Genomic DNA, 26,958 nt, shown 5'->3' on the forward strand with positions numbered 1-26,958 from the left:
CCTTCCTTCCTTCTTTCCTCCCTCCCCATCTTCCTTTTCTTTCTTCTCTCTCCTCCCTCCCTCCCTTCCTCTATCTTCTTCTGCTGTTCCTTCCCTCCTTTCCTTTCCTTTCCTTTCTTTTCCTTCCTCCCTTCCTTCCTCACTCCCACCTTCCCTCCTCTCCTCTCCACTTCCTTCCTTCTTTCCTCCCTCCCTCTATCTTCTTTTATTTTCCTTCCTTCTTTCCTCCTACCATTCCCTCCTTCCTTCCTTCCTCCCTCCCAACTTCCTTCCTTCTGTCTACTTCCTTCCTTCTTTCCTCCCTCCCCATCTTCCTTTCCTTCCTTCTCTCTCCTCCCTCTCTCTATCTTCTTTTCCTTTTCCTTCCTTCCTTCATTTCCTTTGCTTTCTTTTCCTTCCTCCCTCCCTTCCACCTTCCCTCCTTCTCTCTACTTCCTTCCTTCTTTCCTCCCTCCCTCTTTCTTCTTTTATTTTCCTTCCTTCTTTCCTCCTACCATTCCCTCCCTCCCTCCCTCCCTGCCTGCCTGCCTTCCTTCCTTCCTTAGGAAATGGATAATTACCGTACATCCCTGAAAAAAATGGCGGATGACATCATATCCTTGCGCCAACACATTTCCACGCTGGAGAGGGAAAACAGTGCCTTGAGACGCAACCTTGCCTTACATGAAGACATTGGCCGGGCACTTCTACAGGACATTGACCTAGACGTTATGACCAAGGCAGAAATAGTCGACAGGATACGTAAGAGAATTGTCTCCTCCTTTTCCTGCCCATGCGGTTGAGGGAAGGGACCACTGAAAAGAAAGGAAGGAGGGCACCTTAGAAGTCTCATAGAAGTGTCACATCTGTCCAGGCCAAGAGTCTCTCCCTGCCAGTGGTGGGTTCTGGATCCCGTTCCAACCATTGGGCCCGGCAGCCTCTACATGGATGTGTGCAGCACGCATGCATCTTAGCGCCTCCGCAATGCTCCAGCTGCTCAGCGGAGCATCACGCAGGCGCTGTATGTGCCATGCGTGTGCGCGGAAGCGCTGAAGACTTAAAAGACCAGTAAGGAGCTCGGGTGGGTGAGTGGGTGGGCACTCCTACCCTACCACTGTTCCCTGCAAAAGTTAACTTTGGATACATCAATGGCAAGATTGCAACATGTCATCCTGTGGCTTCCATCATTGGGTTGGGAGAAGGATTCTGCCTCTAGGAAGTCCTCAACATTAGGACCACAGTTGAGCCCAAACTTTCTGCTGTTAAGCGAGACGTTTGTCAAGTGAGTTTTGCCCCCTGTTACGACCGCTGTTAAGTGAATCACTACAGTAGTAAGTGGGTAACCCTCTTGCCCAGTGAATCCAGCTTCCCCGCGGACTTTGCTTGTGGGAAGTTTGCAAAACAGGATCACGTGACCCCCCGAGACATAGCGACGGTCATAAATATGAAGCGCCTGAATTTGGATCCCCTGATTATGGAGATAATAGGGCGGCATACAAGTGTAATAAACATTGAACATTGAACATTGAGATGCTGCAAAGGTCATAACTGTGAGAAACGGTCATAAGTCAACCTTTTCCAGCCCCGTTGTAACTTCGAACAGTCATTAAACGAACAATTGTGAGTCAAAGATTACTTATACCTTCATTGGAGTTTTTGCCCCCCCCCCTTTTTTTTTTTTTCTTTCTCAGTGACCCTCAAGAAAAAATTAACTTCCGGGGCTCGGGAGATGGCTCGGATGAAGGATCGGATTCAGAGGCTGCAAAACGAATTGATTCGGGTGAGAGTTCTCACAATTCTCCTTCGGTGCATCTTACATTGATCCTGCCTTCTTGACAGCTGGACAGGACAGGACTAAGCCTTCATTGGTTTATAACTAGGTGATGACCCGGCATTGCCCGGGTCATTTTCAGACGTCGGAGCGTTTGTCTGACAGGAAACCATTGAGAGGGGCCTTTCTTCTCCCTACTCCCATGCCCATCATCCCTGCCCTCTCCCTTCCCACTCCCATGCGCTCCTCTTTCCCGCCCTGTCTACGATCCTGGCCCTTTGCCCCAAATCCATCAGGCGCTTCCCCCTTGGTCCACTGGAAGGCGAACGTCATGGCTGGCTTTCCAGAGGAAGCTGCGAAGGAACTGACATCACAAACAATTGCCGCTCTAGGACACCGCACTCGCTGTGCTTACCCATCCAAGCTCTCCCTTCTCCCTCCCATGACATCACAAACAATTGCCATTCTAGGATGCCGCACTTGCTCTCTTTAACGGGCCAGGCATTCCAGAGTTATGCTGGAACACACACACACACACACACACACACACACACACACACACACCAAGGGTGTCTTCCCCTCAGTGGTGGGTTCCAGATCCTTTTGCAACCGGTACGGTGCAACGGGGCCCGGCTTCCCCCACAGCACGCGCAATAGCAATAGCAATAGCAGTAGACTTATATACCGCTTCATAGGCCTTTCAGGCCTCTCTAAGCGGTTTACAGAGAGTCAGCATATTGCCCCCAACAATCTGGGTCCTCATTTTACCCACCTCGGAAGGATGGAAGGCTGAGTCAACCCTGAGCCGGTGAGATTTGAACCGCTGACCTGCTGATCTAGCAGTAGCCTGCAGTGCTGCATTTAACCACTGCGCCACCTTGCGCTCTTGGATACGCATTGCGCAACACCTCCGCAATGCCTCAGCAATGCTCCAGCTGCTCGGTGGAGTGTCATGCAGGTGCTGTATGCTCCATGCGCATGTGCGGAAGCACCAAAGAGCTCAAATGCAGCACTGCAGGCTACTTCAGCTGACTGCAGTTCTGCAGTTCGGCGGTTCAAATCTCACCGGCTCAGGGTTGACTCAGCCTTCCATCCTTCCGAGGTGGGTAAAATGAGGACCCGGATTGTTGTTGGGGGCAATATGCTGATTCTGTAAACCGCTTAGAGAGGACTGAAAGCCCAATGAAGCGGTATATAAGTCTAACTGCTATTGCTATTGCTAAATACAGGTAAGGAGCTCAGGTGGGCAGGTGGGCCCTCTGGAGCACCATACCAGAATGGTACCCGGTGCTCCTAGCAGGCACAGTGCTCCCAACCGGCAGGTGGTACGCCCCATACTGGGCCGTACCACCTACAACCCACCACTGCTTCCCCTCCGTCCAGTATTTGCTTCCAGAGTGTAAATCATCGGTGTACCAAGTTTGGTTGAAATTGAAGAGTTATGCTGGAACATATATACAAACATACAGCCTTTTATAAATAAATAAATGATAGACAATAGATTTTTGTCTCAAATCTATGCTGTTGAATTAGTTCGGACCCCAGACTGATGAATTTCTCCCTTCCTCAGTCTGGGGTCCGAACTAATTCAATTTCTCCCTTCTCGGAGAGAAGAAAGGAGGGAAGGAAGGAAGGAAGGAGGGAAGGAAGGAGGGAAGGAGAGAAGGAGAGAAGAAAGGAGGGAGGGAAGGGGGAAGGAGGGAAGGAAGGAGAGTAGGAGAGAAGAAAGGAGGGAAGGAAGGAAGGAGGGAGGGAGGGAAGGAAGGAGGGAAGGAGAGAAGGAGAGAAGAAAGGAGGGAAGGAAAGAGGGAGGGAGGGAAGAAGAAGTAGGACTGTTGTAAGATAAGATGGATCTATGGGATGGTAAGAAAGCAATTTTCAAGTATATTGTCAACTGTAGGGAAAAAAATTGTTATAAATACATATTATTAATAACAGTTATGAGATCATATAATTGTGAATGTATATATGAAATTGATAAAATAAAAAATTAATTTAAAAAATTCTCCCTTCTCGTTTTCTTTTCCTCCCCCCAGAAAAACGACCGAGAGAAAGATCTCGTGATGTTACAACGAGCCCATCAACAACAGCAGATGGTCCTTAGAAAATACCAAGCCAAGATCGCCCGGATGCAAACTCTTGAAGATGCCGTCAGGCAACAGGAGAAGGTCAGGGCTACTACTGTATCGGATACCTTCAGCCGGGGTGGGTAGGGTGTCCTTAAGGAAAAGGGAACAGCCCTTTTCCTGGGCAGTGACGCTCATCCCTTTCCTCCAAAAGGTAATCGGGAGGATGGAGAAGATGCTGGAAGGGAAGATGAAGGAACGAATCAAAGAAGCCTCCTTTGGAGAGCTATCCAAAACAGCCGGTAAGTAATCCACACAGTGACAACGGATCTCGTGTTCTTCACATCCGAGAGATTTGGCTGCCATTCCTGAGTGAAATTGCTGGGTAACCTATTTCATTTCATTTCATTTATTGAATTTATAGGCCGCCCAATCCCGGAGGACTCCAGGCGGCTTACAGAAATGAAAAATATTAAAAAAGGATTAAAACAATAAGATACAACAAGATTAAGACGAAAAGACAACATGCACCCAGTCAAAGGGGGGGCTGGACCTCAATCAAGAGGTCAACAGCCCCAGGCCTGCCGGAAAAGCCAGGTTTTGATGGCTTTACGGAAGGCCATGAGAGTGGGTAGGGCCCGGATCTCTGGGGGTAGCTCATTCCATAGGGCCGGAGCGGCAACAGAGAAGGCCCTACTCCGAGGCGTCGCCAGCTGGCATTGGCCAGCTGAAGGCACCTGGAGAAGGCCCATCCTGTGCGATCTTATTGGTCTAAGGGAGGTATGTGGCAGAAGACGGTCTTGTAGGTATCCGGGTCCTAGGCCATGTAGGGCTTTAAAGGTGATAACCAGCACCTTGAATCGTGCTCGTTCCCGAGTGAAGAAGAGATTCTTGGTACTTATGAAGCTCTTTCCTTCCGCTTTTTTTCCCGTTGGCCATCACATACCTTAACTGTTCACAGGTGACAACTGGTCCAAAGATGTCTACTCCACCCTACTGATGGAGAATGTGAGGCTACGGGACGAACTGGGGAAATCCACTTTTCATGCCCCCATCATATTACAGCAACAGGCCTTACCAGTAAGACCCTCCGACTCAATAGACATTCCTCTCTTTCCCTCTCTTCCCTCTCTTCTCTTTACCTATCTACTTATGGGTGTATCCATCCACCCATCTATCTCTTTATCTGCCCCGTCATCTCTGTGTATCACTCCACAACAGTGGTGGGATTCAAATAATTTAATAACCGGTTCTCTTCCCTAATGACCAGCTGGGTAGGTGTGGCTCGGTGGTCACGTGACCAGGTGGGCGCGGCCAACTCAACATCACTCATGTTGATGGGCGCTTCGCCTTAGCTGTTACAATGGTAATAAGAGTTAACCGGAGAGGCAGTTTCTGTAAGCAGGGAAATAAAGATGAGGCTAGAAACAACACCAGAATGTCTCCTTCCTGCCTTCCTTACAGGATTAGCCCTGTAAAGTGGGGAAAAACAAAAGGAGATTTCTTCCAACAACCGGTTCTCCGAACTGTTTAGAAAGTTAACAACCGGTTTTCCCGAATAGGTGCGAACCGGCTGAATCCCACCACTGCTCCACAAGTACCTTCTACTTCTACCCTTTCTGACCCTTGGTCTGTCTGCTTGTAGGTCTATCTATCTAATCTTCCAATTACCTGTCTCCCTATTTATCTTATGTATCAACTGCATGTCTTCATATTGATGGAGGGCCCCTGATGGGTCTGATCCCAAAAACAGTCATACAGAATAACAAGGTTGGAAAGGACCTTGGAGGTCTTCTAGTCCCAGTGGTCACCAACTGGTGGTCCATGGACCACCGGTGGCCCATGAGAAAATTTTGGTGGTCCGCAGAAAAATTATATGCATTTTTTATATTGCACTAAATCAGGAGTCCTCAAACTACGGCCTCTGGGCCAGATATGTGCAATGGACATCTGTGTGTCTCCCGCTTTGGGGTCTTTTTATATGGGTTGGAGATGGGCACAAATTCTGACTTGGGGTCTGCTTCAGCCTCCTAGTGTGGGGCTTTGGGCGAAGGTTGGAGGGGAAGCGCCATTGGTGGCAAAGAGCCAGAGGGCTTCGTTCCAGTGGGACTGCATCATGGCCTGGAACTGGCTGACCATCTCAGCCCAGTGAGTCTCCAGGAGTTGGCATCTGGCCTTGCACTCCCGCAGGTCTTCCCTCTGCTTAGAAAGCCCATGCTCCTAGTCCTCAGTGAGGTGCTTATACTGAGCCTTGTTAATCAATCCAATTTGAAGTGAGCCAGCTATTTTGCCAACTCTTTCTCAGGGTGGCTGCTTAGCTCCGACAATTGCTTCCTACTGACGCTCTAAGGAGCCCGGGCGGGCAGGCGAGGAGTGGGTGGGAGGGACAAGTAGAGGCTGGCAAGCCATCCCTTGACGTGAGTGACATCGAGTTGGCCACGCCCACCCAGTCACCTGACCACTTAGCCACACCCACCCTGCCAGTCATTAGGAAGTTCATATTAGTCTGCGGGATTTAAAATTAGTGGTCCCTTAGGTCCGAAAGATTGGTGACTTCTGTCCTAGTCCAACTTCCTCCTCAATCAGAAGACTCGTATACCATTTCAGACAAATGGCTGCCCATTTTTTTTCTTAAAACTTCCAGTGTTAGAGCACCCATAACCTCTGGAGGCATCTGGTCTCCAGTGGAGACTTTTCCCACCACCTGACTCCTGGAGCCGAGGTGGCGCAGTGGTTAAATGCAGCACTGCAGGCTACTTCAGCTGACTGCAATACTGCAGTTCGGCGGTTCAAATCTCACCGGCTCAGGGTTGACTCAGCCTTCCATCCTTCCGAGGTGGGTAAAATGAGGACCCGGATTGTTGTCGGGGGCAATATGCTGACTCTGTAAACCGCTTAGAGAGGGCTGAAAGCCCTATGAAGCGGTATATAAGTCTAACTGCTGTTGCTATTGCTATTTAACTAAGCAGAAGGGCCATTTGTAACCCAAAACCACATGGCTTTCTCTTGGCTTTCTCCTCCACCTTTGAGCCATAAACCCTTATTGATGTCTCCCCCCCAGGATGCATTTTCAACCAGCTCCGAGAAGCTCTCCTTGGTTTCAAAGCTGGAGAAGGCTGAGGCCCGCATCCTTGCCTTGGAAAACCAGGTAACTTAATTCTAGCGCCCAACCAGTGGTGGGATTCAAATAATTTAACAACCGGTTCTCTGCCCTAACGGTTTCTTCCAACAACCAGTTCACCAAACTGCTTAGAAAGTTACCAACCAGTTCTCCCGAAGTAGTGCGAATGGGTTGAATCCCACCACTGGAAGTAAGGAAGGAGGGAAGGAAGGAAGGAAGGAAGGAAGGACGGGAGGGAGGGAGGGAGGGAGGGAGGGAGGGAGGGATGGGTGGGATTCAAATAATTTAACGACCGGTTCTCTGCCCTAATGGTTTCTTCCAACAACCAGTTCACCAAACTGCTTAGAAACTTACCAACCGGTTCTCCCGAAGTGGTGCGAACCGGCTGAATCCCACCACTGCATCCAACCATCTAAAGCATCTACTGTATGTCATCATTGAGGCTCTGAGCCTGTAAGCATTTCTCTTCTTTGCTACAGCTGATGGACTCTGCCAAGAACTGGGGGCGAGAGAAGCAGAATTACAACACAAAACTGCTTGAAAATGACCTCGGATTTGACCGATCGACACCCTCCGTCATCGTTCGTGATATTTATCCGGTGAGCCGTGGACATAAAACAGCAGAAACAGTCTAGCAGGGAAGGCTAGGTAGAGTGCAGTACTGCAGGCCACTTCAGCTGACTGTTATCTGCAGTTCAGCGGTTCAAATCTCACCGGCTCAAGGTTGACTCAGCCTTCCATCCTTCCGAGGTGGGTGAAATGAGGACCCGGATTGTTGTTGGGGGCGATATGCTGTCTCTGTAAACCGCTTAGAGAGGGCTGAAAGCCCTATGAAGCGGTATATAAGTCGAACTGCTATTGCTATTGCTATTGCTATTTTGATGCGAAGGAGAATGTTTGTTCTTAACCCATTCACATGTCTCCCCTTCATCCATAGAACGTGAAGGAGAAGAGCGAGGATGAAGAGGAGAAGCCCAAAACCTCAGGGAAGGTCATCCAAAAGTAGCCAGTTATGGGGCTGAATCTCCTTATAGGTCAGTGCCAGGGCTGGGTTCCTGCCAGTTCTAGCCTCTTCTATAGAAGAGGTTCCACAAATCTACAATGCCGTTTAGAACCGGTTCCAGCTCCCTGCCCCCCGCCTGCCCGCACATCATCAAGATGAAGAGCGAGAGGAGGAATTCTGGGAGTTGAAGTCCACAAGTCTTAAAGCTGTTAAGTTTGAACACCCCTGGGGTTTTTTTCCCTAAAGGGTTAAGGGTGCAAGGGTCTTGTAACTTGACAGCTTTAAGACTTGCACACTTCAATGCCAGAGTTCCTGAGCCAACATTTGGTTGCTAAGCAAGAGCGTTGTTAAGTGAGTTTTACCTCATTTTACAAGTTGGCCATGCCCACCCAGTTACATGGCTGGCAAGCCACTCCCACCAGGTCACATGACTAGCAAGCTACTCCCACCCAGTCACATGGCCAGCAAGCCACTCCCACCCAGTCACATGGCTGGCAAGCCACTCCCACAAAGCAGACCACACCTACAGAAGAAGTTCTAAAAAAATTTGAAACCCACCACTGGTCAGTGTTAATTCTTGGCCGCAGTTGTAAGCCAAGATGGCACAGCTTTGGATGGGGTTGGGGGCTGTAGGCAGGGGTAGGAGTAAAAGGGGAGTGGAGTTTGCAAGAGACAATTAGTTTGCTTAATTAGTGTGAAGATTTGTTCGGGATTGCCGTTTGGGAGATATCGGCCTGGTAGCTCTCCAAGCCTGATAAGGTCTGTGGTTGTAAATCCACCCTTGAAAGACTGTTTGCCGGGACTTTGCTGGATGTGAATGAGACGAATTCACAGGAGCTTCATAAAAAGGAGTAAACAAGAAGTCTGCATCATGATTTGGGGAAGCCTAGGTCAGAACACCTTGCTGGAATAGTTGCAATATTGCTATTCCTGAGAAGGAGAAAGAGAGAGGCTGACTTTTTCCTACTATCGTTGACATAGGGCCAATCCTAGCTGTGTCTTGAACCAGCCAAGGAGTGGGAGTAATCTTAGTGGAAAGAAAATCCTTGCAAGATATTTTATGGTGGTTTAAAAGAGTCAGAATGTCCTCATCTCAGCCAGCTTTCACTACATTTCCATGACTTGGGCCAAAGGTTGTCCACACCCATTGGCCTAGGATACATGGGTTGAGTCAACTGGTTCCTGGAGAGGAAGGAGGAGGCAACAGTGAATTATGTGCAGAAGTGGGTTCCTACTGGTTCGTACCGGTTCGATAGAACTGGTTCATCAAATCTACCGAACCGGTTAGTAGAGGTTCCACCAGTGGATCCGGAAAGCAGGCCAAACCTACAGAAGAGGTTCCAACATTTTTTTTAAACCCACCACTGATTGTGTGACACCACTTCTTCCATCCTTCCTAGAAACCACATTAATCCAACACGACTGAAGAGTCATTGGAGTCCAGAGCCTCCGACTGAAGTCTGGGAATTGTTCTATCCACTGCAGCCGAACAAGATATCTATTGCGAAATATATACAGTTATATACCTCTTTCCTGGAGAGATGAGCTGAATACAGACTTCTCTGTAAAATACCTTACGGTGCTGGTGCCTGCGGTGTAAATTTTGTACAGTACCTAAAGTGTCTTTGAGTTTGCAACGGTTGTGAGGATGCGCCCTGGGAGACAGGAGGAAGAGCGACTGGCCAGGCAGAAGTCAGATCAACTGATTGTGCTGTAGGAATGTGTCTCTGGCAGTAGTGGGTTCCTCCCGGTACGGTACGGTACGGACATAGCAGTTAGACTTATATACCGCTTCATAGGGCTTTCAGCCCTCCCTAAGCGGTTTACAGAGTCAGCATATTGCCCCCAACAATCCCACCTCGGAAGGATGGAAGGCTGAGTCAACCCTGAGCCGGTGAGATTTGAACAGCCGAACTGCAGAACTGCAGTCAGCTGAAGTAGCCTGCAGTGCTGCATTTAACCACTGCGCCACCTCGGCTCCTACAGGTAGTAGCCAGGAGCAGCTGACAGTGTACTGGTAGGGTGGCTCGTTTCGCCCACCTGCCCACCCGTGTTCTATACCTGTTTTTATAGCAACTGGCCAGTTGCGCATGTGCACACAGTGTGCGGCTCCTGTGGAAGCCCCAACAAGCGGCTGGGTGTCACAGGGGCGGTGGGTTGCAGCTTGCATGCACGAACAGGACACGCGGCCCCGTGAGAAGCATAACGGTAGTGATGGTAAGGTCTGTGGGGAACATCTTCCTAGTTTCTTGTAGCCATAAAGGGGTGAGGGCAGGGGTTAGGTTTAGGTTTAGGTTTCGTTTTATTTATATGCCGCCCTATTCCCTGCGGGACTCAGGGCGGCGCACAAACCCAAGGAAGGAAAGGGAAACACAAAACTACAAATACAAGGCATTTAAAAACAACCAACAGCCACACAATTCGAGAGGGGAAGGGAACTCATCAACCCCAGGCCTGCCGACACAGCCAGGTTTTAACGGCTTTTCGGAAGGCCTGGAGAGAGGCGAGGGTCCGAATCTCTGCGGGGAGTTCGTTCCAAAGGGGTGGGCTGCTACAGATTTGCTCAGGTTCAGGAGAACCAATAGCTAACGTTATGACTGGTTCGGAGAACCTCCAAATCCCACCCCCTGGCTGGCCACACCCACCCATCCTGCCCCTCCCCTCCCAGGAGTCTCCACGCGGATGCGAGGTAAGTGTAGGGCCTGTGTGTAGGGTCAGGTAGGGGGGGAAACAGGCCTCCTAGAAGTTCCGGAAGGCGTTTCCGGCCTCCGGAGGGCCTCTGTAGTCCAGGGGAGACAGTTTTCACCCTCCCGGAGGCTAGAGGAAAACTTATGAAGCCTGGGGAAGGAGAAAATGCCTCCCTGCCGTGGTGCAGGAGACTGACTAAGCCACGCCCAGCATGGCCACACCCAGCCAGCAACCCGCTCAGGACCCGCTCCTGAAATTTTTGAAGCCCACCCCTGGGGAGATGGGGGAGAGAGATACTTTCAAACTTGCAAGATTCTATTAATGTAAGCTTACAGCCAAGCTGGAGGTTCTGGGTGTGTTATGAGCTTATTTTTTTCCTAGTTCTGCTCTCATTCATCTGCATTCTTAGCCAACGGTGAAGTCAACGTCTCTGTTTTGAAAAATGACTCAGTTGCATCTTTCCCTGACTTTATTACGATCTTATTTTTCTGACTTGGTTACAGAACACTCAATTTCAAAATCTTTTATTGGAGCATAGGAAAAATCCCGGTTGGAAACGAATTGTCGGGAAGGTGTGCGACATCTAACCATGGTTAAATGTCTATAGAGATTATCAGTCACATCCAGGTCCTGGTTGTCCCCAAAGGTGGTTTTTTGCGAGAGGCAAATGGACTTTCTGGTTTTTCTTTGAAGATGTTTCGCTTCTCATCCAAGAAGCCTCTTCAGCTTTGAAGATGCACCTTTGGAGCTAACCATGGTTACTCTAAAAGGAAGATTCCTCATTCATTATTTGTCACGTTGGCCTAAGTTCTCAGGGTGGGCTGTCTTTCAGGAGGTGAATAGTTTTCCTCCTCTGCTAGATGTCAGGTTTCCAAAAGGTGCCCTAATTGATTCATGAGTCTCGAGCCAAGTTTCAAAGGAAAACCAGTCATTTATTAAGAGCACCATTTTTGGCAAGACCTTATTGTACAGATCTGAATGTCCTTTGAATTATAGTTGAACTTTACCCCTATTCCATCCCTCGCCCCAGTCTGTGTCAGAAATCACATTCCCCAATGACGTGCACCCCTCCCAAGCCTGCTGTAGTAATCTGAGATCCGATTCTAGCCGAACGTATGTGTGGAATGAGCTCCTCCCCCTTTCTTCACCATGGCAACTTTACGAGTTGACACTAGAGGCACCCAATGCAGCAGTCTGTCAGGAGACTCAAAAAGAATTTTATTTCATCCAACACACAACAGATAATCACTCAGAAGGTTGCAATGGCCATGGCAGAGATATCATTAATAAAGGGCCAGAGAAATGGACAGATAAGAGGTCTACCAAAAGATGTTTTCCTTGGCAACTCAAGGCAGCCTCTGTCTTCAGAAGTAGCCTTCTACCATTGCCCAAGAGGAGAAATCAAGAGTTGAGAGACCCTATAAATGCCATACGTTCTTTGAAAGCTTCTCAAAGGGATCTAATTGGTCATTATGGAAAACACAAACATGGAGGAGATGCCGCATCAATCCAGCTAGAAAGTACTTCCATTCAGTCAGAAGGAAATCTTAAATCTAATAACATGGAACCTAGAGTAGAGTGCTACGTGGAGAGGAAGATATGGGCAGGGGAATCTTCTTCGTTCTTATCTAAATTGTATTATATGAGTTAAAAGAATCTCCTGCTGTGCCCCAACCTTGGTTTGAGTTCTATGTTGAGTAAACATCTGGCATTGGGAACACCATTGGACTGGGATCCCTAAGGATTGAGTGGACAACTCCGTCCTTTCTCCAGGTGTTTTGAAAGAGGCACCAGGGGCTTCTAGGAAACTTCACCCATTCACTGATGGGAATGATGAGGCCGTAGTGTCAAGTAGATGGGCTTGTCTGGAATCAGGATGAGGCCAAAGGTGGTACCAATCTCCACGCCTCTCTTTATTTCAATCTTGAATTTTTCCAGCATCTGAGGAGAAGAAAAAGGGGGGAGGGGAACCAGAGGAAGTCACCCAGGGCTGCCAAATCGTGAGCCTCAAAGTTCAAAACTCTGTCTCTATGTAGCAAGGCATTGGGCAGATGGTCACCTGAGCTGTCTAAGCTTGCTTGTTTTCTGGGGGGGGGTTTCATGACCCGAGGAGGAGGAGGAGGGCAGGGATTTGGACTAGATGATCTGCAAGGTCCCTTCTAACTCTGTTAATCTGAGGAGGAGGAAGAGGAGGAGGAGGAGGAGGAGGAGGGCAGGGGGTTGGACTAGATAATGTGCAAGCTCCCTTCTAACTCTGTTGAGAAGGAGGAAGAGGAGGAAGAGGAGGAGGGGGGCAGGGGGTTGGACTAGATGATTGCAAGATCCCTTCTAACTCTGTTAATCTGAGGAGGAGGAGGGGAGGAGGAGGAGAAGGAGGAGGAGGAGGGCAGGGGGTTGGACTAGATGATCTACAAGGTCCCTTCTGTTAATCTGAGAAGGAGGAGGAGGAGGAGAAGAGGAGGAAGGGGAGGAGGAGGGAGAGGGAAGGGGGTTGGACTAGATGATTACCAAGTCCCTTTTAACTCTGTTAATCTGGGAAGGAGGAGGAGGAGGAGGAGGAGGAGGAGGAGGAGGAGGAGGGGGAGGGGGAGGGAAGGGGGTTGGACTAGATGATTACAAAGTCCCTTCTAACTCTGTTAATCTGAGAAGAACGAGAAGGAGGAGGAGGAGGAGAAGAAGAAGAAGATGAAGAAGAAGATGAAAAAGAAGATGAAGAAGAGGAGGAGGAGGAGGGAAGGGGGTTGGTCTAGAGGATCTGCAAGATCCCTTCTAACTCTGTTAATCTGAGGAGGAGGAGGAGGAGCAGGGTTAGGAAAAGAAGAGGAGGAGGAGGAGGAGGAGTGCTGTGAGATCCTTGGTGCTCTCTGAATTCAGTTGTTTTCTTCAAGACGTTTCATGACCCAATTAGATAACATCATCAGGGCACTAATGATGTTACCTAGAAGATGTTACCTAGCTGGGTGATGAAACGTCTGCAGGGCCCCTCATTTCCATTCTGAGCTAAAAAAAATATTCTCTTCTGTCATGCCACCTGATTTGGCCCTGATCTGCCAAGTCCTGATTCTTACACAGTCTTCTCAAATGGTAGCTGAGGACCTTCCCAGGCATATAGGTCAAAGTTGGGTTCCTACTGGTTTGGACCACTTCGGCCGAGCCGGTAGTGGTTTGGTGGCCTAGAAATGGACTTACATGGATTAAAAACAGCTGCATCTCCATCTCGGCAATTCTGCGGCCGAGACACTGACGCGGCCCGAAGCCAAAGCTTAATCCTCTGAAATATCTGGGGTCCTCAGCCTTAATCCACCTTTCTGGGTTGAACTGCAGAGGTTTGGAGAAAAACCTGGAATCCCGAAACATGGCGTAAAGTCCCACCTGGACTAATATCTGTGATGAAAAAAATGGGACCAGAGGGGGGAAAAAAAGATAAACTAGGATTTATGAGTTGTATCTCAACAAGGTTAAAACTAGCATCAGCAAGAATGACTCCTGGCAGCTTCTAGATGTTTTCAACTATCCTTGGGCCAGCATGCTATTAATGAGGACAAGGTGTAGCTCACCACCACAATAGATTTGGTCTGTGGTGGCAGGCAAACCTGTGGCATGAATGTCACAGGTGGCATCCGGAGCCTTCTCAGCTGGCAAGCCAGCTGTCGCCCCAGCCCAGCTCCACCGCACATAGGCACGCGCCTCCTGCCAGCCAGCTGGTCTCCGGGTCTCTGCTACCCATGAATGGGGGTATATGCATGGGGCATGTGCATGCATCGCGGGGGTGGGGTACATGCATGGGGGGGTGCCCAGATTCCATTTTGGGGGTTCGTGCCATCCTCACATCCTGTTTTTGGGCCTTGAAGGCCTCCTGCGCCAACCTGGAAACAAAAAATGGGGGAGGCAGGGGGCATGCACAGGGGGACACACACGCATACGCAGGGGTGTGGGGGGGGCGCTCACATTGCATTTTGGGGGGTGAGCGTGCTTTAGGCACTTGGCACCAAAAAGGTTTGCCATCACTGGATTAGGTGATATATCTATCTATCTGTCTGTGTGTGTGTGTGTGTGTGTGTGTGTGTGTGTGTTTTGACATCCTGTGTTCTGCTTTCTGCGTGGATGTGTGGTGGTGACATCCATGCAGAAAGCAGACTAAAACCCACACTGATGATGAGGCACGACCAAGGACCAGAAGCCAGACCGCAACTGCACCATTAGCCACTTTAAACCCCTCCTTACATGAAACACAATCCTTACATGAAACACAAACCCCCAACCAATCAGAACACACCTCCACCCAATCAGAACACAGCCAAGCTCCCACCCAATCAGCTCAAACCCCCACTGGCAGTTAAAAGGAAGAAACAGCCGAGATCTCACATTGCTCCTGGAAGCACGAAGCCGAGCAAACAAGCCTGAAGATGACGAATGAGATATATATCAGTGGTGGGATTCAAATAATTTACCAACCAGTTCTCTGCCCTAATGACTAGCTAGGTAGGCGGGGCTCGGTGGTCATGTGAACATGAGGGCGTGGCCAAGTCAATGTCACGCAGGTAGATGGGGAACTTCGCCTTAGTTGTTACAATGGTAATAAGGGTTAATTGGAGAGGCAGTTTCTGTAAGCAGGGCAATAAAGATTAGGCTAGAAACAACACCAGAATGTTTCCTTCCTGCCTTCCTTACAGGATTAGCCCTGTAAAGTGGGAAAAAACAAGATTTCTTCTAACAACCGCTTCTCTGAACTGCTTAGAAAGTTACCAACCGGTTCTCCCGAATAGGTGCGAACTGGCTGAATCCCACCACTGATATATATATTGTGATCTCCAGAACTGAAAATATATTGCTCATTTAGCTTCCATTAGCCTCTGCTAACATTGCCAGAGTGTAAAAACTACCATTAAAGAAATATCTGCCTTTATACGCCATTAATCAATTTCACCATTGCACGTGGGATAGGCCCTATTTCATGTACGTATGGAATAATCATCTGTGCCAGTTCAAATGTGGAATACTCCTTGTATGATCTCAAGGGAATGACTACTTCAGAACTTTGGAAAAAAGGCAGAGTTGGCAATTTGTTAAAAACGGCCATCCTCCTTATCAGATTACTCACATTGGCAGGGATGCGGTAATTTTGAAGGACAATCTCTTGGGTTGTGTATCTCTGCAATGTCACAGCAACTGGATGGAGCCTGGAGTGAAATCAGAAAGGGAGAAGAGAGACATTTAGGATCTAAAAAAAATATTTTCCAGCCCAAGGATTCAACAACAATTCTAAACTCCTGGACAACGTATGACTCTTTGGGACATTTTCCCAAGACCTTTCCTTACTAAATTCCCCAATCTCTTCAACAATTCCTTCTAATGTACTAGAAATTTTTTAAAAAAAAAAATTCGGAAGATATTCAGCTTCTTCAATGACTTCTTCAGGTTCAACTGCAATAATATATGTGTCAGGCCTGCATTTATATTCCTTTTAGAATTTTGGCCTGCCATACTTTCTCTTATTTCATTATGCTGTTTCTTTAGTATAGTTGATGGGAGGGGGGAATAGACAGGAGTAGGATTGTGGAATGTATTGTTATCATTCTTTACTAAAAGCCAAGGTCATCCTTTGTCTCCGCACCAGTACACCTGACCGGAAGAAGCTGGATGTGGATGCCAGTGTGGAAGAAGGAGATTGGACCATGTGATGTATTGTGTGTGTGGGGTCAAGATCATGAACTTTTAACTGGCTGGAATTCTGATGTCATTTCCAGAATTGGGATTAACACAGATCTGCTAAGATGTCTGCTTTATTAAATTGGAACTTTAAGGATCGTTTTGCCTTTGATTCTGATTTAATTCTACATGATACTTGGAACGCTGACAACACGAGCACACAATAGATGGAAACTCGAGGTAAACCCCTCCAAACTCGATTGCAGAAAATACGACTTCAGCAACAGACTGGTCAACGCCTGGAATGCTCTACCCGACTCCGTTGTTATATCCTCAAATCCCCACAGCTTCAACCTTAAACTGTCTAGCGTGGACCTCACCCCATTCCTAAGAGGTCCGTAAAGGGGGCGTGCATAAGCGCACCAGCCTGCCCACTGTCCCTGTCTTACTGTCCCCATTTATCTGTACTTATTTAGCCCGTGTTGAATTTGGTAGCACATTCAGACATCAGGAGTTGACCCACAGGAATTTATTTTATTTTTTTTTGACATTTTGTACCTTAGTGTTTCTTTGATGGCTGCTTTGAGCAACGGAGTGGACTTCATCATCTTCGCAACATCTCCCTGGGAAGAAGCTTTGGCTGCAGAGATTTCGGATCTCAGTTGCTCCTGAAGGTGTGGTGCGCGAGCGAGTTCATACAGAGCCCACTGGAGGGTAATGGAAGTCTGAATGGAAATACATAATATCAGGCCATGGGTGCATCCTTAAGTGGGTCATCTCAACCTCCCCTTGTTATGGTCCGCCGGCGGCCTGCGGAACTGGCAGCAGGGTCAAACAGTGAGGAGGTTGGGGAAGAACACAGGCCAGTCCTGGAGTCTGGGGAAGGTTCGGACGAGGGCTCTGTGTTGGAGGCAGAGAGGGGGCCAGGGCCATCTGGAAGTTATATGCTGCCTCCAGAGCTTCCAGTGTCGGACATCAGCGAGGCAGAGGAACAGGGGGAACCTGTTCCCAGTGCGCGTATGCGCAGAGCTGCCAGAAGGCAAGAAGAGTTAAGACAAAAGGGTCGACTCGGGAGTAAGGCTTCTAGAAGATTGGCCCCTCCCATAAGACATAAAAGAGGAGCGAACGGACATGAGCCTTTGCAGGAAGCAACTTAGTTCGTTCTGGTCGGTTTAAACTCTGAAGCTCCGTTTTGACTCTGTGCTCCGTGTGGCCTTGCAAAGCTAATTGCCAATTAGGTCTCTGGCAGCGTTTCAATGGAGATAAAGGTGGTTCCTTATCAGCCTTACCCTGAAAGACTGTGGAAGACTTCTGTCGGACTCTTCACAAACTCTTTGTGACTCATTACGGGCTGTGAATGAACATAATTCATGAAGTCCGCCCACCTTCACGTTGTTAAGGTTGAGTGAGCCAGGGGACTTTAATCCCAAGGAGGTATATTTGGAATTGCAGGAAGAGAGTAAACCCCCAACCACAAGCTTAAGAGTTGGAGATTTAACCCATCTTATTCCTGAGGGCCAACATCAGTGGAGTCTTTTCTCGGGAGACAGAGGGAGAGATATGTTTGAAGTGGCCAGAGACAGAGAGAGATGGAATTAAAGAAACTATCCATGAACAGAAGAGTGCTCCGAATGGTTTTAATGGCCAGCCGAATGCAAAGAGGACCGAATTCCTCAAGGAGTTTCTAAAAACATTGACTAGAATCAAAGCAACCATTTGAAGAACCTGGCAAGGCCTCTCCTTACCGTGTCCACCCCTCCTGCCATCATCTCGGTTACGCTGGCCTTTATGTCTTCTATCGGCATCTTGTTCTGTATCAAAAGGCTGCAGAGGATACCTCGGTATTCTTCGGCACGCTTCTGGTTAAAGCAGAGGTCTTGGTAGATGTTCTGTATACATTTGTCGGCTGGTGAGATGGAGGTGTAGCATTAGACAGAACAAATAAATACAATACAATTTTATTGAAACAATAACATCACCGTGAAAGCTTCCTCACCAAGTTCTCACCAGATTAGTGTCTGTGGTCCACCAGCAGCCAGCAGAGCTGACAGCAGATTCGGACAGTGAAGAGGTTGGGGAGGGACATGGGCCAGTCTTGGAGCCTGGGGAAGGCTCTGATGAGGGCTCTGTGTCGGAGGTAGAGAGGGGGCCAGAACCGTATGCCAGTTATCAACTGCCTTCAGAGTCAGACATCAGTGAGGCAGAAGAACAGCTGGAGCCTGTTCCCAGTGTGCCCATGTGCAGAGTTGCCAGACGAAGGGAACAGCTAAAGAACAGGGGTGGACTTGGGAGTAAGGCCACAGCTGGACGATGAATGGCCCCTCCCAGAGGAAATAAAAGAGGAGCGAAAGGGGAGTGGAGTTTGCAGGAGACCATTAGTTCGCTTAATTGGTTCCTGACTCTCTGAGGCTCCTTGCCAAGTTCTGCAGATCTCGGCCTGGCAGCTCTCCAAGCCAGATAAGGTCTGTGACTGTAAATCCTCCCTCGAAAGGCTTTGCTGGGTGTGAATGAGCAGAATTCACAGTCAATTAATAAAAGGGGTTTTGGTTAGGACAAAGAGTTTGCTTCAGGCTCTTGGGATCACACAACCAACACAGATCCACTCACCATGCATGAAGATGACGTCCCAAGCATTGACGTGGTCCTTCCAAAACTTGGAATTGATCCAGCGCAGAAATTCCGGTGGTATGTATAACATGGGCGCAGTGGAATTAAACATCAAGGTGATGGCATCAATGAACTTCTGTGCCTCTGGGTCAATGAAATCCTGAAGAAGACCCAACCGGGTACCATAGAGTACATTGCATACAGCTGTGAGAAGAGAGAGATGGAGAAGATGGATAAAGATATCAAGAATGTGCCTCCAACGGGGGCAGAGATCACCTACTAATGAATTTGTTGTACCTCACATCACATCCCAAGCAAACTCCTGGTCCCGACAAAACCCCTTTTATTAATCGACTGTGAATTCTGCTCCTTCACCTCCAGCAAAGTCTTTCAAGGGAGGATTTATAGTCACAGACCTCATCTGTCTTGGAGAGCTGCCAGGCGGATCTCTGCTAAACTTGGCAAGGAGTCTCGGAGAGTCACGAACCAATGAAGCGAACTAATGGTCTCCTGCAAACTCTACTCCCCTTTCGCTCCTCTTTTATTTCCTCTGGGAGGGGCCATTCATCATCCACCTGTGGTTTTACTCCCAAGTTGACCCCTGTTCTTTAGCTGTTCCATTCGTCTGGCAGCTCTGTGCATGCGCACACTGGGAACAGGCTCCAGCTGTTCTTCTGCCTCACTGATGTCTGACTCCGAAGGCAGCTGATAACTGTCAGACGGCCCTGGCCCCCTCTCTGCCCTCCGACACAGAGCCCTCATCAGAGCCTTCCCAAGACTCCAGGACTGGCCCATCTTCCTCCCCAACCTCCTCACTGCCCGAATCTGCTGCCAGCTCCACTGGCGGGCCGCAAGAAACAGTCTCTAAATGAACTGTTGCAAGTCGAGGACTACCTGTAGTCTACGCAGGAGGGGGAAAAAATTACATGGTGCCTCATTCTTGAGACTCCCCCTCCCTCCCATCCCGTCCCAATCCAACTCCTTCCCTTCCACTCACACTCCAAGGCGAACCGGAAAAGCTCGTGAGTCAAATCGGTTGTCCATTTATCTTGCGGGCTGATTCCGACCTTCGTCTCCATCCTCTTGACGAAATCTTCCCCGACTTCGTTCAGGAGAGGTATAAAGTTATCCGTGACTTTGAGGGACATGGCTTCCTTGTTGAGGACGAGGCGGTCTTGGCGCCAACTCTCCCCTTTCCTAGAAAGTTTTTTTTTTTAATTTAAAAAAATAATAAGTCATTCCAAGGTTGCTTCGGTCAACAGTTTCTCCAATTGGTCAGCTCTTCCCCTTCAAGCTGGTGAAGAAGGGATCCTCTTCAGGAGGGGAGGAAATGGTCAAGGCTCGATATGGGGGTCAAGGAAGGGCTGGTGTTTGTAAGTAGGAGATTTCCGTCCTTATGCAAGGAGGTCCTTGGCTTACAACTAGTGACCGTTTGAAGTTACTATGGCACTGAAAAAGGTGACTTATGATCGGTTTTCACAGGAGGTTTTTAAGAAGAAACTAGACAGCCACTTATCTGAAATAGTATACTGTGTGTCCTCCTGCTTGAGCAGGGGGCTGGACTAGAAGACCTCTAAGGCCCCTTCCAGTTCTATTCTATTCTACTTACTCTGTTCCTTATTTATTCCTTATTCTATTCTACTCTACTTTATTCTACACTACACTACTCTACACTACTTACTCTACTGTACTCTACTCTATTCCTTATTCTATTCTATTCCTTATTCTATTTTATTCCTTATTCTACTCTACCCTACCCTACCCTACTCCTATTCTATTCCTTATTCTACTCTACTCTACTCTGTTCCTTAATCTATTCTATTGCTTATTCTATTCTACTATACTTAACTCTACACTAGACTACTCTACACTACTTACTCTACATTACACTACTCTACTCTACTCTACTCTACTCTACTCTACTCTACTCTACTCTACTCTACTCTACTCTACTCCTTATTCTATTCTATTCCTTATTCTATTTTATTTCTTATTCTACTCTACTCTACCCCAACCTACCCTACTCTACTCCTATTCTATTCTATTCTATTCCTTATTCTACTCTACTCTACTCTGTTCCTTATTCTACTCTACTCTACTCTGTTCCTTATTCTATTCTATTGCTTATTCTATTCTACTTTACTTTACTCTCCACTACACAACTCTCCACTATTTACTCTACTCTACTCTATTCCTTATTCTATTTTATTCCTTATTCTACTCTACCCTACCCTACCTTACCCTACCCTACTCTACTCCAATTCTATTCCTTATTCTACTCTACTCTATTCCTTATTCTATTCTATTCATTATTCTATTCTACTCTACTCTACACTACACTACTCTACACTACTTATTCTACATTACACTACACTACTCTATTCCTTATTCTATTCTATTCCTTATTCTACTCTACTCTACTCTACCCTACCCTACCCTACCCTACCCTACCCTACTTTTATTCTATTCTATTCTATTCCTTTTTCTACTCTACAATCAAGCCAGCTCATTGATGGCAAAAATAAATTCTACAAAATTCTAAAGCAATTCTAATAGCAATAGAAATAGCAGTTAGACTTATATACCGCTTCATAGGGCTTTCAGCCCTCTCTAAATGGAAGAAGAAATGGAGAAATAAAATCCTCTCCCCTGAATCACCCTCAGGATCAAGCAAGCTTCTGGTTTCTCTCTTTCCAAAGGCTTCCAGCCCCAACCCTTGGTTCTGGTTGTGGGGTCCCATGTCTTGGCCTCCTCAGAAAACCCATGGGCCAGCCCCCCCCAAATCTCGTGGGGTACTTACTTCAGGAGAACCCCGCAAGGCTTGTTACGGAAGTCCCGATAGGCGATCCAAGGCGGCACCGTAAATCTCTCCGGGTACAAGCCTTCGGATTTGAAGAGGGTGGCGGCGTCCTCGGGATCAATAATGTTCACGCTCTCGTAGCTGCCCAGTTTCTCCCTGGGAAGGCATATCGGCACCTTGTTATAGGCATTAAAAGCCGGGTGGAGTCACAGGTCTGAAGTGATTGAACCTGAAATCTGGAGGCAGTCAGAGGGGTGCCCAGTTTCCCTCCGGCAATAGTAGCAGTATTGGGTTAAAGAATGGGAAGGAAACCATCTGCTCTCCGAGCTTGGTTGTTTTGTTGCGGATGTCTCATTACCTATCTAGGTAACATCATCAGGGCTAGAAGGGAGTGGCATTCATTGAGTGCAAGAGAAGCAAAAGGAGGGAGGAGGAGAAACGTGGATTGTGGTGTCCTTGGTGCTCTCTGAACTTGGTTGTTAGCTTGCAGCTGTTTTGCTACCCAACTAGGTAACATCATCAGTGCTAGAAGGGAGTGGCATTCATCAAGTGTAGGAGAAGCAGAGGGAGGAGGAGAGGGGAGGAGGAGAAATGTGGATTGTGGAGTCCTTGGTACTCTCTGACCTTGGTTGTTTTCTTGCAGATGTTTCATTACATAACTAGGTAACATCATCAGGGCTAGAAGGAAGTGGGTTTGTTGAGTGTAGGAGAAGCAAAGGGAGGGGGAGAAAAGGAGGAGGAGGAGGAAGAGGAGAAAGAGAAGAAAGAGAAAGAGGAAAAAGAGGAGGAGGAGTTGGGACTGTGGTGTCCTTGACTGTCTCTGAGCTTGATTATTTTCTTGCAGACATTTCATTACCTAGCTAGGTAACATCATCAGTGTGAGAAGAGAGTGGGTTTGTTGATATAGGAAAAGGAAAGGGAGGGTGGGAAGAGGAGGAGAAAGAGGAGATGGAGAAAGAGGAAGAGGAAAAAGAGGAGAAAGAGGAGGAGAAAGAGGAGGAGGAGAAAGAGGAGGAGGAAGAGGAAAAGAGGAGAAAGAGGAGGAGTAGATGGAGATGGAGAAAGAGGAAGAGGAAAAGAGGAGAAAGAGGAGGAGAAAGAGGAGGAGGAGGAGGAGGAAGAGGAAAAGAGGAGAAAGAGGAGGAGGAGATGGAGATGGAGAAAGAGGAGGAGGAAAAAGAGGAGAAAGAGGAGGAGGAGTTGGGACTCTGGAGTCCTTGATGCTCTCTGAGCTTGATTATTTTCTTGCAGACATTCCATGACCAAACCCAAACTAGCACTGATGATTATACCAACTAGGTAATGAAACATCCACAAGAAAACAGCCTGCAGGACTATTACAGGCGAGTAAGACAGATATCAACCAACTCCCAGGACCACAAGCCATGGGAAGCAGCTCACTGTGGTCTGATTCTTGCCTGGAGTAGCAACCAGAAGGCATTCGAGCTGCCAGGTGACTTTGGACCTCCCTCTCTCTCTCCCCCCCCTCCCTCCCTCCCTCTCTCTCTCTGCCCAACCCACCTCACAGGATTGTTGTTGTGGGGAAAATAGGAGCAGGAAGGTCCATTAGATACATTCACCGCACCACGCCATTTATAAAACCAATAAAGGCATGGTTTTTTTTTAAAAAAAAATCCTCATAAGTGAATAAAGCAATTATGAATTAAATTGAATAATGCATGCACATCGATTAAGACATGCCTTTCTACTTAGGTATATATTGCAAACAAAAAGCTAGAGGATTTGGCTTTGATTTATTCAGTCAATTTGCAAGTGGATTTTGGAGCATCAGAATTTATGCGCGCACACATTTGTTCCCCTTTGCGTTGTTCTGAAGATACAGGGACCAAACTGCAAATTTGTACTCAATAACAGATGCTTGTTTGATTTTAAGCTTGTCTATTTTTTTTTCCCTTTTGTGGCACGTTTAAGAATCTTTGGCTCTCTGATGCCTGTTGCAAAATGTTTTAGAACAATTAAACCCTCTGGAGTTTGCAAGTCTGTTTTATTACTTAGTCACCGTCCGTATCTTCGGGAGATAACATCAAGGAAGAGATGAAATGGAGAAAAATTAGGGGAGGGGGTTGTTGCTACAGAGGACCAGGTGCACAACTTTCTCTGTGGCAAAGTTCCCTACATCCTTCTTAAAAAAATCAATGACTCTTCAGCCAGAGGTTTCAAAGAAATTGTCCGAACCGATCACTTTTAAAAGATCCTGTGTGTTCATCTGGGAGGAAGGCCTCCTGATTTTCTGGATCATAATGTTAGTTTTAAATACTGCATTTCCCGTTGCAATGTCCCCTAATGAAGATTAACAGAGTAATCAATAAAAGAGATTATGTGTAGCTCCGGATTGACCTGTGGGAGTCCTGGGTGCTCGTTGAGCTTGGTGGGAATAGAATAGAATAGAATAGAATAGAATAGCAGAGTTGGAAGTTACCTTAGAGGTCTTCTAGTCCAACCCCCTGCCTAGGCAGGAAACCCTAGACCACTTCAGACAAATGGTTATCCAATATCTTCTTTAAAACTTCCAGTGTTGAAGCCGAGATGGCGCAGTGGTTAAATGCAGCACTGCAGGCTACTTCAGCTGACTGCAGTACTGCAGTTCGGCTGTTCAAATCTCACCGGCTCAGGGTTGAGTCAGCCTTCCATCCTTCCGAGGTGGGTAAAATGAGAACCCGGATTGTTGTTGGGGGCAATATGCTGACTCTGTAAACCGCTTAGAGAGGGCTGAAAGCCCTATGAAGCAGTATATAAGTCTAACTGCTATTGCTATTGCTATTCACAATTTCTGGAGGCAAGCTGTTCCACTGATTAATTGTTCTAATTGTCAGGAGATTTCTCCTTAGTTCTAAGTTGCTTCTCTCCTTGATTAGTTTCCACCCATTGCTTCTTGACCTACCCTCAGGGTGATTTGGAGAATAGCTTGACTCCCTCTTCTTTGGGGCAGCCCTTGAGATATTGGAAGACTGCTATCATCTCTCCCCTAGTTTTCTTGCAAAAAACATTTCATTACCAAACTAGAGCACATCAGATGAAGATACCCACTTTACTTTGGGTAATGAAACATCTGCCAGAAAACCCCCAAAATTCAGAGACCACCAAGGACCTCACAGTAACAGAGAAAGGTTTGAAGCAAACCAGAGGCAGGAAGAGAGAAAAAAAAGAAGATTTATTGCAACCCTTCAAGGGTGAAAACCAGCCAGTAATTTAGTTCCAGGGAGAGAAAAAAATAACAATAACAACCCATCATCTGTTAAACCTGCAAATCATCCCGATCAAAGCTGGACAGCATGTTTTAGTCTGAGGAAGAAGAATGGAAAAAGTTTGGGAAAGAAAAGCAGAATCCTTCCCGGGTCTAAGCGACCCCCCTCCTTACCTATAAATAGGACCAAAGGTTTGGAATTTGTCCACCATGATGTTGTGAAGATTATGGAAGCCATCCTCCTTCCAAAATTGATAGAGATTAAGGAGAGAGCTGGTTTTCCAATTTCCCGGCAAATCGCTGAAGGGCTTCAGTGGGGTCTCCTGGGCGCTGGGAGCTGAAAGTCTCTCTCTGGAAGTTGTGTGAAGTTGCAGAATGCCCGGCCTGGATGCATCTTCGGGGCAAGGCAGGACACGCAAAGAACTAGAAATACCCAAAGCAGGAATGAAGGGATGGGGCCTGAGCAGCATTTTTTTCTTTTCCACACCAAAGCAGGAGGGGAAAAAAAATAAAACGGGGGGGAAAAAGGAAGGAGGGGAGTCAGAAACCAGCACTGGAGCCCAAAATCCTTGAAAATGAGAGGAGACCTCCAAAGCTGTGAAGTTTTATAGCCCAGGAATGGCCTGTTCAAGGATGAAAATAGACCAATGAGGTTCGCTCTGAAATCCTATCTAGCCTGTCCTTCCCATCCCATTTTTTCAAAACAAATAAACACGTTGTTTGTGTGTGTATGTGCGTGTGTACATGAATACTGACATCACAAGGAGCCTTGTTACCTTTAAAGCAGTACTGGGATTCAACCTATTTAACAACCGGTTCGCTGGAGATGGGAGTGCGCACACATGCGCATGTGCAAATGGTTTCCACGCATGCGTGGCTTCCCTCCACGCGGCGAGGTCGAACCAAGCGGCCTTTCGGGGGGGTCTGCTCATCTCCATCTCTGCTCTCCGGGGAATGGCGCAGGGAATGGCATGTTAGCAGTTAGCAGTTAGACTTATATACCGCTTCATAGGGCTTTCAGCCCTCTCTAAGCGGTTTACAGAGTCAGCATATTGCCCCCAACAACAATCTGGGTCCTCATGTTCCCGGACCTGGTTGAGGTGCCAAGCCGGTGGAGCCAGGGAATGGCGTGTGCCTGGGCCCTAACCTGAGGCGAAGAGTGAGCAAGCAGCATGCTTACCTGTGGTGAGCAGGGCAGGCGAGGCACGGGGATTAGCTGGGTTGTCTGGACCGCGTGGCGAAGGAAAGATAATATACAGGGCAGAGTGGTGCCGAGGGGGCAGGACTAACTGGTGGTTGATATTACCGGTTCTTCAAATTGCACGAAATTATCGCCTATGGTGGACCTGCCCGGAAACACAAAAATATTGGACAAAAATTTGGAAATGGGTGCAAGAAATTACAGGAGAACAGATAAAATACAAACCCGAAATCTTTCTACTGGGAATAATCAAAGGGAAATATACAAAGAAAATTAAGTACATATTAACACATCTGCTAACTTACAGCTAGAATAGCATTTGCCCCAATGCTGGAAACAAAATAATACCCCCTCGGATGAATTAGTGATAAAAAAAAAGTTTGGATTATGCAGAGATGGACAAATTAACACTGAAATTAAAATATAAAGAAGAGTCGGAATATTATGAAATTTGGAACAATTGGTACAAATGGCTGCAAAACAGGAACAAAATTAATTAAGCCAAAAAACAATATATATAAATATATATAGGACTGTGTATAAAGGTGTGTAAATATAGAAGCGAAATATTATATACATGTACAGGTATGATGACATAACAATGTTGATGTAATGACTGTAAGGTGTTGTAGAAGGGAAAAAATAATTTTAAAAATCTGTCAATTAAAAAAAAAATTATAACAACCGATTTGTCCGAACCGACTGAATCTCACCCCTGCTTTAAAGCCATTTCTCCGCACACGGTATGATAAGGTGGTCTTTAGAAGCACTTAGTTACTAAGGGTAATACTTCTTTTTTATTTTTTCCTCCCATGTAAAACTTTCTATTTTCAGCCGTCCAAATAAATAAGCAAGGCTCTAAGCCAGG

At 47.3% G+C, this 26,958-nt stretch overlaps 2 protein-coding genes across 2 annotated transcripts; one reads left to right on the plus strand and one right to left on the minus strand.

The window, feature by feature from the left end:
- The first annotated feature begins 548 nt into the window (after positions 1 to 548).
- Positions 549 to 9,513, plus strand: CCDC33 (coiled-coil domain containing 33). Its single transcript, XM_032233113.1, has 9 exons — positions 549 to 741; positions 1,671 to 1,759; positions 3,787 to 3,918; positions 4,031 to 4,118; positions 4,778 to 4,896; positions 6,878 to 6,964; positions 7,417 to 7,536; positions 7,875 to 7,971; positions 9,341 to 9,513. Exons 1-8 carry the CDS (start codon positions 549 to 551, stop codon positions 7,941 to 7,943), a joined length of 897 nt encoding a protein of 298 aa, XP_032089004.1. The 3' UTR covers positions 7,944 to 7,971; positions 9,341 to 9,513.
- A 2,933-nt stretch (positions 9,514 to 12,446) lies between these two features.
- Positions 12,447 to 26,820, minus strand: LOC116519276 (cholesterol side-chain cleavage enzyme, mitochondrial). Its single transcript, XM_032233114.1, is given in 12 exon segments — positions 12,447 to 12,569; positions 13,818 to 14,012; positions 15,730 to 15,808; positions 16,836 to 17,002; positions 18,023 to 18,183; positions 18,885 to 19,088; positions 19,882 to 20,081; positions 21,685 to 21,840; positions 25,064 to 25,158; positions 25,160 to 25,312; positions 26,196 to 26,235; positions 26,804 to 26,820. Coding segments are annotated over 12 exon segments (1,590 nt in total).
- Positions 26,821 to 26,958: the final 138 nt, after the last annotated feature.

Source organism: Thamnophis elegans, chromosome 16, assembly GCF_009769535.1.
Source record: "Thamnophis elegans isolate rThaEle1 chromosome 16, rThaEle1.pri, whole genome shotgun sequence".
Taxonomy (NCBI): domain Eukaryota; kingdom Metazoa; phylum Chordata; class Lepidosauria; order Squamata; family Colubridae; genus Thamnophis; species Thamnophis elegans.